The sequence below is a fragment of the Vanellus vanellus genome (assembly GCF_965231255.1).
Source record: "Vanellus vanellus genome assembly, chromosome: 13".
Lineage (NCBI taxonomy): Eukaryota > Metazoa > Chordata > Aves > Charadriiformes > Charadriidae > Vanellus > Vanellus vanellus.
Window position 1 is genome coordinate 8,404,517 of NC_138918.1, and position 9,937 is coordinate 8,414,453.

General features: G+C 45.2%; 1 protein-coding gene across 2 annotated transcripts in view; it reads left to right on the forward strand.

The window, feature by feature from the left end:
- The window catches only part of UBTD2 (ubiquitin domain containing 2), a gene marked incomplete at its 5' end in the record, with an annotated part of 58,428 nt that extends 49,126 nt beyond the window's left edge, over positions 1–9,302 (forward strand). Inside the window, 2 exons of one of the 2 annotated variants that reach the window (XR_014269663.1) lie at positions 4,734–5,293; positions 9,260–9,302. Coding sequence is in view for 1 of the 2 variants with exons in the window: in XM_082489923.1 (XP_082346049.1) it covers positions 4,734–5,131 (398 nt within the window). Of the gene's footprint in view, positions 1–4,733; positions 5,690–9,259 lie in introns of those variants that run through there. The other variant, XM_082489923.1, reaches the window with a different exon arrangement.
- Positions 9,303–9,937: the final 635 nt, after the last annotated feature.

Here is a 9,937-nt window from a genome sequence, read left to right on the forward strand (position 1 = left end):
GGTTGTGTCGTATTAATTTTTCTTCCTGCAGCAAGTCTGGGGGAAGGGAAGAAGAGATGGAAATCTGCTCAGTTTTATAGTTCTGGGCGTTTCTGAGCAATCCTCCTCAAAACTGCTCAAAATCTTAAAGAAATAGAAGGCACATTATCAACAGAAAACAAGAATTTTGCTGCTTCTTCTAAAGAGAAGGGTATGCAGCTTTAAAGAAATGCCAAAATTCCATTAAAATACATCAAAATCTTTATGGTTTTGGATGAGTATGGTCATATGTGCCTGATTTCAATAACTTCTGCAAAAGTTTGCCGTTATGTCATTTAGCTCTCTTAAATTGCTAGTCCTTTGACATGCAAAATGACAGGTAAGTCTGAACTACTTAGGGGTGGAAGCAGTATCTCAACCAGTCTTTTTTTGGTGTTTTATCTTACTAATCCCGAGGAATATCTCCATCCTAATAATCTCAGTAAAACAAAAGTTTTATGGCCGGCAGGGCAATTAATTTCAAAATGTTCAAATTCTGTATGCTTGATGATCACAGCTGCTTATTTTTCCGCCTGAAACTCTCAAGCTGTCTCCTACCTGGATAACACCCAACAAGAAGCTCTGCTTCACAGCTTCTTCCGGAGTTCCCCAGTCTCCAAGCCCCAACCTTTTTGAAATATTAAAATAATCTCATCCGCTGTGGTTCTAGCATTGTGTCTTCTGTTCTGTTTGACTCGAATCAAACGTATAAAGCTAACTCCATAGCCGTGTTGCAGCATCAGTACTGGGTGACTTTAGAGCTTACTTGACAGCGTAAGTCTTTAACTGGGAAATTTTCAGGGTAATGAATGGGTCAAAGAGATCCTCAAAGCACTCCTTAGGTCTCGTGCCGTGGCACCTTCATTCTGAATGATAGAAAGTTGGAAAGGACTAGGGTTTGGGTGGGTGGGTTGGTTGGTTGGTTCTGTCATTGGCATTCCTCAGAGGCAGTTCTTCATGTTGCTACCAGGATGTTTCGTGTCCAAGTTCATTATTGTGTCAACATCTAGAGGAGTATTTAAATACACAAAGAATACTTAAGTATGTGAAGTACTGATAAGCTTAATTTGTCCTCTCCTCAATATCGTTGTAAGACCTTTTTATAACATCTTGGTCTTTCAGGTACCGTACAGAATCCTCCACCTGCATGCCTGCCAACCATCCTCCCTGCTGCTTTCTTCCTGAAATGTACAATCCAGCAGGGAAAAATCAAAGCGCTGACTCCTGCTCTAGGCTTTGGCATCTGAACCTGCCCTGGTTGCCTGATGCCGCGTCCGGCTGCGGCATCTGGGGCAGGAATGGGAAGCAGGGAAGGGGAAACCTGCCCAGGTTGGGGCTGGGGGGGGTGGGGGCTGTCCTCGTGTGGCTCTGAGCACACTGCCCGCGGCGGGGGAGGGCACAGGGCTGCCTGAACTGCGAAACCTCTGTTCCCGTTGGTTTTTCCTTCTTCGGTGTAAGGGAGGCTGCATCCTTCCTATGCTGTAACTGGCTGGTGAAGACCCTTGTTGCCTAGGTAACAGGGAAACCTAAAAAAAAAAAAAAAGGAATTATTTTTCTTTTTTCTCTGTGTTTTCTCATAAAAGCTTGACATTCTTTTAGTGCCCCTTCCTGCTGAATAACTTTAGTGGCCCAAGCTGATGTATCTTGCGGGAAAGATCAGAAACATGGTTTTCAATTATAGCAGCAAAATTATGAAGTGTTTTGTAGTTCGGATGTTTAATTTCCTGCGTGTTTTGCACTGCGTAAGGGACACTGCAGCGAGTGCCTCGGTGAAGAGCTGCCATCTGGCTGGTGAGATGGGCCTCGCTGTGGTGGCTGCGGGTAATTCAACCACTTTCTCTCTTCCTCTCCTCTTGATAAGTTGTGTCTGCCTGCATCGCTTAAAATAGCTCCACGCTCACCACACCTTTGGTATTAACCAGAATGTGTTCAGCCATTGTTTCACTTTTGAACTCCAACCAACGTGACACCCCTTCGCGCTCTGCCTTTGAGTTTCTTGCTGCTTACATCATCTTGAAGGTCATAGCGGAGCCTGACCCTCTCCAGAAAGGCAAAGCGTGGTAAAGCCCTGTGGGAATTAGCTGTTGAAGAGGAACCAGGCTGTGTGTGTGCACAGCTCCATGTCTTTTTGGAGGTGAGGACCAACTCCTGATCACCTCCTTGGAGCTCCGGCTTGGCCTCCATCAGGCCTCCCAGAAAGGAGGTGGTGCTATTATAAAGTCCCTTCTGCTTGTAATAGTCATCTCCTGTGCTTTAATCAATATATCCAGTCTTGAAAGCCACTGAGTGGTAGGTAATAGGACTTGAGAGTCTTACCAGTACAAGTGGAAGAAGGGGATTACCAGTGAGGTTTATGGCAACTCGTTGTTATGTTAACAATTTATCATAAACCGTTTCTCAGCCTGGGATGGGACTGTGCAGTTTTTATTGGCAAGAGCTTTCCTTTACTCTGTCTTTTTTTTTTTTTCTTTGAAAGACAGACCTCCGAGTTAGTTGCTGTTTCAGAGGATTTTTTTTTTTAAAATTGCTTATCTGATTATGATTAAGCAATCCAGTGTTTATAGCATATGCTTTGACCTTGATGTTAGTTCAGCTGGGCAAGGATATAAATGATGAAGAAATTCCTCAGCGAGTTTACCCCATTGTATTTAAAATTAACTCTTTGATATGCTATTCTAAGATAGGAGCTTTTAAAGAAAGGTAAAAGTTTAGCTGCTTGGCTAAATTTAAAGGCTGTTGAAGTTCAGATTTTTCTTTTCTTTTTTTTTTGTTTTTTTAGCAGCAAACCACATCTACTTGTTTCTGTGAACTGTGATCCAGAATTTAATACTGTGACATTTACTAAATCGATCAGGCGTGAAGAATGAAATGAACATTTTAAAACAAAACTGAATTACAGGAACTTGAGGCCTTAGTCTGTAAATCACAGACAAACTATCATGAAAGGTATAGATCCAATACAGTTTTGATGAAGGCCAGTTTGCTCTGAGATTCATAAATGATACAGGACTGTAATGAGTGGTATAACTATTTTTTTTCTGGATTTTCTTTTTTTGTTTTGTTTTCTCAATAAATCTCAAGGCGTAGCAGCCTTGGTGCTACCTGTACAAACAAAAGCCTCCAAAAGCAGCTGCACCTAAAACATTGATCTTTTAGCCAAAGATTTCCTCTGTGTGTTTTCATCAACACAAATTATCCTTTAAAAAAGGGGGGCTTCTGTCTAAAAGAAAGATTTCCAGCACAAGGTGCTGCTGTCACACTGGGCTGAGTGTAACCCCAAGTTACAATTTTACGTTGCAGTGATTTTGCTGATCAAACGGCAAAGTTTAAGACAACTCACTGTCAGCATGAAGAAACCTCCAGCTAAAAAAACCCACCCTTAGCTTCTAACAAGGAGCAGTTGGGTGTTGTGTGTGCAGAACTGCCGAGTCAAAGAGTTTTTTTTTTTTTTAAAATATTCTGTAGCTCAAGGACTTGGCTCCTCTTCAAACATTTCCGACTACAAAAGGATGGGTAATCTCGCAAGTGAATGTGCCCCCTCTAGGGGCAAAAATGTGGAAATTTGTTATAGCAGGTAAATTCAAAAGGGGAGAAGCGTTTGCTTGGCGTGTGAATATCTGTGGATTTTAAACCACAGTGAGAAGGGATTTCTGCTGTGATCGAGGATGCAGCTTCCTCAGCATCTCAGTTTCCCGGCTCGCTGCGAGAGGTGATGTGTGCCGTATGCAGCAGGGCTCAGCCTTCAGCCTGCTTTTACTGTAATTCTTAAAAGGTTTTGAAAAATATTCTGCCATCATTCCAGGCTAGTTCTTGAAATATCTTTATAAAGTGTGTCTCATAGAGTGGAAAAAGTCAGCTTGCATTTGTTGTTTCAGGAAGTGTTACAATTCTTGAGCTGTTCTGTGCGCGTTGTGCCGTTTCGGTAAGAAGGAATGCCGTGTGCGAGGCAGCACACAAACACCCAGCTTGTCCCGAGGAACCTCTCGGGAGTCTGGGGAAATAAAATCACCCCTGAAACTTCGGGGCTTTGAATATGCAAGTTACAGATGCTGTGCAAATGTGAAATGTGTGCTGGGTGTCGCTGCGCTGGCAGTGACACCGCGCTCCGCTCGGAGCCGCAGAGTGGTCTGACGTGGGTGGTCGTGTTTGTTTGTTCTGGCAGCGATCGCTAAAACGAGTCCTATATGAAGCCCTTTCAGCAGTTTTTGAATGCCTGAGAAGTTACAAAATCTTTCTTTCACAGTGGTCTTTTGCCTTTGGGCTTTGCCGTTTTGCCTTTTCAGAGCTTGGGTTCAGGATCGTGTCATTCATCCCAGTAGCGTTTTCTGGGTGCGCGCGTGCCCTGAACCTCAGGCTGCGCTGCCGGTGAAATATTCCTCTTTTAAATGACACATGGGGGAGACCATCCTCCTCACTCATCTCTTCCTTCCAGCTGCTTTGGAAGTTTATCCTGGTTTATTGGGAAGAAGGGGTGCGTTTGGCTTTTAGGCGGTGCTTTTAAGTCAACCCCAGGTTTCCAGATGAAAACAGGGCGAAGCAATTTTTAATGAAAACTTCGGATTTTTTTGGTATCTATCCTTTCAAGCCTGAATTCAGACCTCGTTGCTCAGATGGTTTAACAGCGGGGTCAGCGCTTCTGAGCATGACTGCTTTAACGTTAAATGTGAAATGCGCTCATATTCTTTTTTTTTTTCCCCCCCTCTTATCTCCTAAAGGTGCTCTTACAGAGTGTTACGATGAACTGGGCAACCGGTACCAGCTTCCCGTCTACTGCCTCGCCCCACCTATCAACATGATAGAGGAGAAGGGCGACCTGGAGACTCTGGATATTCCTGATCCCCCACCCAATTCAGGGCACGAATGCCAGCTCCGTTTGCGCCTCTCCACAGGCAAAGACCTCAAACTCATGGTCCGCAGCATGGACACGGTGTACCACATGAAGAGGCGGCTGCACGCGGTGGAGGGAGTGGAGCCGGGCAGCCAGCGCTGGTTCTTCTCGGGCAGGCCGCTGGCAGACAAAATGAAACTGGAGGAGCTGAAAATCCCAAAGGACTACGTGGTGCAAGTCATCGTGAGCCAGCCCTTAGCAAATCCCACCCCAGTGGAAAACTGATTTCTGCTTGTTTATTGATTCTTCTTTCCTCCGTCTCTGTCATGGGGTTTGTTTTCACTGCCCTCTCTTCTTTCGGTCTGTCCTGCTAATGGATTGGTTCCAAGAAATGACCAGCAAAAATTCCATCTGTGATGGAGATCTGCAAAAACAAAACATAAAAATGTAAACTGGCCTTTGGGGTTTGCCTGATCTCATATTTAACACAACAGCAAGCAGCACAGGGCAAGGGCAAAGGAAGGACCGGGAAGGGGAAGGGAAAAGGGAGGAGGTACAAGGAAGGAGGGAAGAGACTGTAGTTTACTTAATACAAAAAATGTAGTGATTCTTAAAACTGTAGGTGGTGTCATGATCCGTGGAGCCAGAGCAACAGAGAGCACTTTTATTTAAGAAAAAAAAATAAAAATCAATTTATAAAATTTCATATCAGCACCACACACAGTTGATGCAAGAATCGCAGCTGCTCTGGGGGGTCCCGCGCTGCCTGTTCACGGGGATCCTTTCTGGTTTGACCGAACTCCCGTGCTGTGCCCGGGCACCGCCGAGGCACCGCCGGCCCCGGGCAGCGGAGCTGGGCTGGCGGCTCGGTCTCCGTCCCGTGCAGGTGGCTCCTGGTGGCGCTCAGACCAAGCAATTGTACATTCCAAGATGGCAACACAGTCCTGTGCCATTGCTGGCTCCCGAGCTGCGAACGCAGCCCGCCGGAGCCTTAGGCAATAACTTAGTCAATGTATACTCTCACGTACTGTACTGTAAACTTACTTGCTACAAGACTGACTTAGCCTGAAGTTTACTGGTTCGCCGGCACCTGCGTCTGTGCCTGCCGAATTACTGTATATCACTCCGATCATTAAAACAAGTTTTTATCAGCCTAGCTAAGGTGAGCGATGCGCTGGTCTGCGCTTAAGCGTTAGGGGCATCATCTTTGCCAAATGGCACCGGTGTTAAAGGTCCAGGTTACATCCAGATGCGTTGAAGCTTCCCCTGCTCCGTTCCTAGAGAGTACGAAGCGTGGAAAATGGTAAGGAGGACACGACAGCACACGGTTTGCAGCTTTTCATGTGAGTGTCATTTGAAGCAGCAGACAGTCTTCTAGCTCTGGTGACTCCCGCCAGGACAACTGGAGGCATCCTCACCGACACGCATCCGCGGCCCAGAGCCTCACGGCGGTGTTTCACAACCAGTGCTTTCCCTTCAGAATGTAAGAGGAGCCCTTTCGGCAAGCGACAAATCCTTTTGCGGTCTCAAAAACCTGAATCAGAGCATATTTGGCAGGGGGGAGGGAGGTGGAAATATAATTGCTTAATTCATCACTCAGTTAGTGATGCTCTGTGTTTCTTTGGCTGCTCTGCACCCCTGTCTGGTAATGCCTTTGGTTGAGATCAAATGCCCTGTTCCTTTTAAACATGATTTCTAGTTTGCTTGGGTTTTTTCAGCCATCATTGAAATGACTTCACTTCTTCCAAAGTCAAATGTGCTGTTCATATATGAATAGCATATTTTTATTGGTTTCTGTCTTCCCTCTCTGAATCAATGGTCTAAAGCTACAGTTGTCGCAGCTCTTTCTCGTCTGCTAGTGAAGCTGGTGGGTTACACTGACAATTTTAAACTTGTTACTTTTGCTCCTTCATTAATTCCATCGAACTCGGTTTCTTGGGCTCGAAGGGAGTTTGTGCTCCATGAGCATCAGCATAGAGCCAGAACGAGCAGAGGTCGCTTGTACAACATCACGAGTCTTTCCCAGCAAGTGGAAGCAGGCGCAGAATTTACATTGATGGTTGGAAAACAGATGCACATTTTATATGCATTTCCCACCCTACAACCAAATAAATTTAGCTTTCTTTTTTTGTCCCTGTGTTGTATTAAGCCTGTGGTTTTCTGAGAGCTCCTTTAGCCCCGATTTGGTATAGGATGACTGAAGTGCAGCGGCAGAGCTGTGTAAAGGAAAATTACTTCCCTGTTCTCGTGAACACCAAAGTGACTTGTTTTTCTTTTTTCTTTTTAAAGATTTAAAGGTGATAAATACTAATCTATAACAAGTTTTCTATTGTGGAGTTTTTTTAAGACAAATATCATTTACTATACTGGGGTTTTGCAGCCAGATCTTTTGCATTCCAGAGAGGGAAAAAAAATATTTGGTATATAAACAACTAAAAAAATCTCTTGGATTTTCACTGGGCAAAGGATGGTTTCATGCCAGGAAGACACTACTTGTCTCATAAGGCATAACTTACACCTCTGTATAAATGGTCTTTATGATGTCATTTCCCTGCCGTCCCTTCCGGAAGGGGGGAAATCGTGATAGATTGAGGAGGAGCAGAGCAGAGGGACAGTTCCATAACTGTGAACACTAAAACACTACTTTTTTTTTGGTAGGATATGTTATGTTGATTTTTTTTTTTCTTTTTCTATTTTCATTCAGGCAATTGTCACCATGTACTGTTTTCAAGACTACAGCGTGTAGGGGCTGGGAGAGCTCCTTCTTTCCCTCTCCCCCCTCTTAGTTGGAAAAGGTTTGGTTTTATTATGCCGTAATAGATGACCGAGTTTTATATTAATTGCTTTTATGGCGGGGAGCAAGGTGATGATCTGAAGCCCATGCTGTGAGCGGGCTTTCAGTAGAACAGAGAATTGCTTTGTGAAAATACTCTTTATCTCTAACAGCCTCCCCCCCCTCCCATCCCTTAAGCACATATCTAAAACTGAAGAAATTCAATGGTAAAATGCTTTTGTAGGTGAAAGTGAGGACTTTTTAACCTCTTCCGTATAAAACGACGGATGTGCTAAGCGCATACCCTGCTGGGAAGAAATTTTACAAGATTTGTATTAGGAATGAATTCTAAGTTTCAAAATATAGATATATATGAAAAAAAAAAATCAGTAATGAAGGCATACAGCATGTTGACTAGCATATCCCGTGTATATAACTAGAGGTTGCAATATGCGTTGAGAGAAGAGTCATTCCTGTTTCTGAAATGCCTCGGCTTGGTCCTACGAGATGGTCTGCAGCGCAAACACCAGCGCGGGAAACCAGACGGGGGCTCCCGTGGGAGCGGTGCGGGTTCCCGGGCAGAGCCGGGCTCCCCGTGCCTGGAGGAGGGTGGCAGGGAGGGCTGGTTTGGTGGCAGAGCAGAGTAGGCACGGCTGGAGTGAGACTAACGAAGTGCTAAACCGCCGTTCGGCCGGCGGCCCCGGTGAGGAGGCAGGACCGGCGCGGGTCTGCGTGGCCCACACCGGAGGATGGATAGGAGCGCGCCGGGGTGTGCGTCGTTATTTTGCAGCGTAGGCGTACGTTGAGCTTGTGGCTCCATGCTGCTGGCGGCACGGCAGCTGGTGTGCTGCCCCACACCCTGGGGTGTCCTGGGTGTAGGTGAAGTGATGCAACAGGGTTTTTTTTAACGCACGTGGCCATGAACTGCAATGCCAAGTACAGACAAGTGAGGAGTAGTAGGATTTTTTACTTCGTTAGACCCTTCAGCCCTTTGTGTCATTCTTGATTAGCTCTGGTTTTGAACCAGTAGATAAGCTCTGGCTGTGGCCAGTAGATAACATTTTTTTTACCTTGTTAGTGACAGGTCCGTTTGACGTGATTCAGATTTTTTATACACTTTATTGTTGCTTCTGCCTGACCCAGAAGTAATAATGTAGTGAAAGTCCACGCTCCTGAACAGCTTGAAGGGCAGAGAGGCATGAACGCACGTAGTCTGCTGGGCGGGGGAGCTCCAGCAAAGCTGCAGATGCCGTAGGTACGTTGCTCGCTGCGCTACAGAAGGTCGTCTTCCACAACCAAGTGACAGCTGCTCCTTCGGAGCATCCAGCTCCTAAAAGTCTCATTGACTACCTTGGCTCTTTGTGCATCCCAGTTTAGTGGTGTCCTCTGCAGAAAACACGGCTTGGGATAGCTGCACTGCGAGAACTTTTTTTATAGGTTTCTGAAAGCCTTTGATTCTCTGGGTCTGGGAAACCCTTTGGAAAAGTAAATGATGGGAGTCAGCAGTGTGGTGTAAGTTGCGTTTTTTAATAGACCCCTGATGCTGAAAGTAGTAGTAGTAGTAGTAACAACCACAAAAAAAAAAAAACCTCCTCCCGGGAGCAACCAAACGAAACCCAGCTCCTCTTTGCCTTTCACAGAGAGTTCCGAAGTTGTTGCTTTGGGGAGGAGAGGAAAGAGGGGTTCATCGGAGCCCCGAGGCACCACGTGGCAATGTGCGTAACCTCGGTAAAGCAGATGGCCGGTTGGTAAAATATCGCTGTAGTATGACATGCTTCTGCATATATATCCGTTGTTAGTAAATAATGTAAAAACTTTTGAAAAACTATTAAAAAAAAAGCCTATCTTAGTTTGTTGCAATGGTTGGGTGCTTTTAGCCATGGAGATTTGAAAGCATTTTAGCCGTGTAAGTGTTGACGAATTGAATGCTGTACCTTTCTCCATTTCTGTCTTCTTCAGAAGCGTAAGTGGTTGCTACATTTCTGACTCTTGATCGATATTTTACAAACTCTTTTCTATGTCGCTGTAAATGCATCCGAGACCCTGCACCTTATGCAGAGAATGTTTACATTTAAAAAAAAAAAAAAAAAATTGTTGGCTTTTTCTCTGCGCTGCTCAGATCCTGTTCTGTTGAAATGAAAGTAGTCTCTGTTCGAAAAAGGGGCTTTTTTTTTTTATTTTTTTCTTTGCCCTTCGCCACTTCGCCTGTGATTCTGACCCCCTCCCAGATGATGGCTGGCAGCTCCTGGGCAGCGTGCGCTCTCCCGGAGTAGGGTGTAGCGGTATTTGAGAAAGGCGTTTTTGGAAACTTGCTTTGG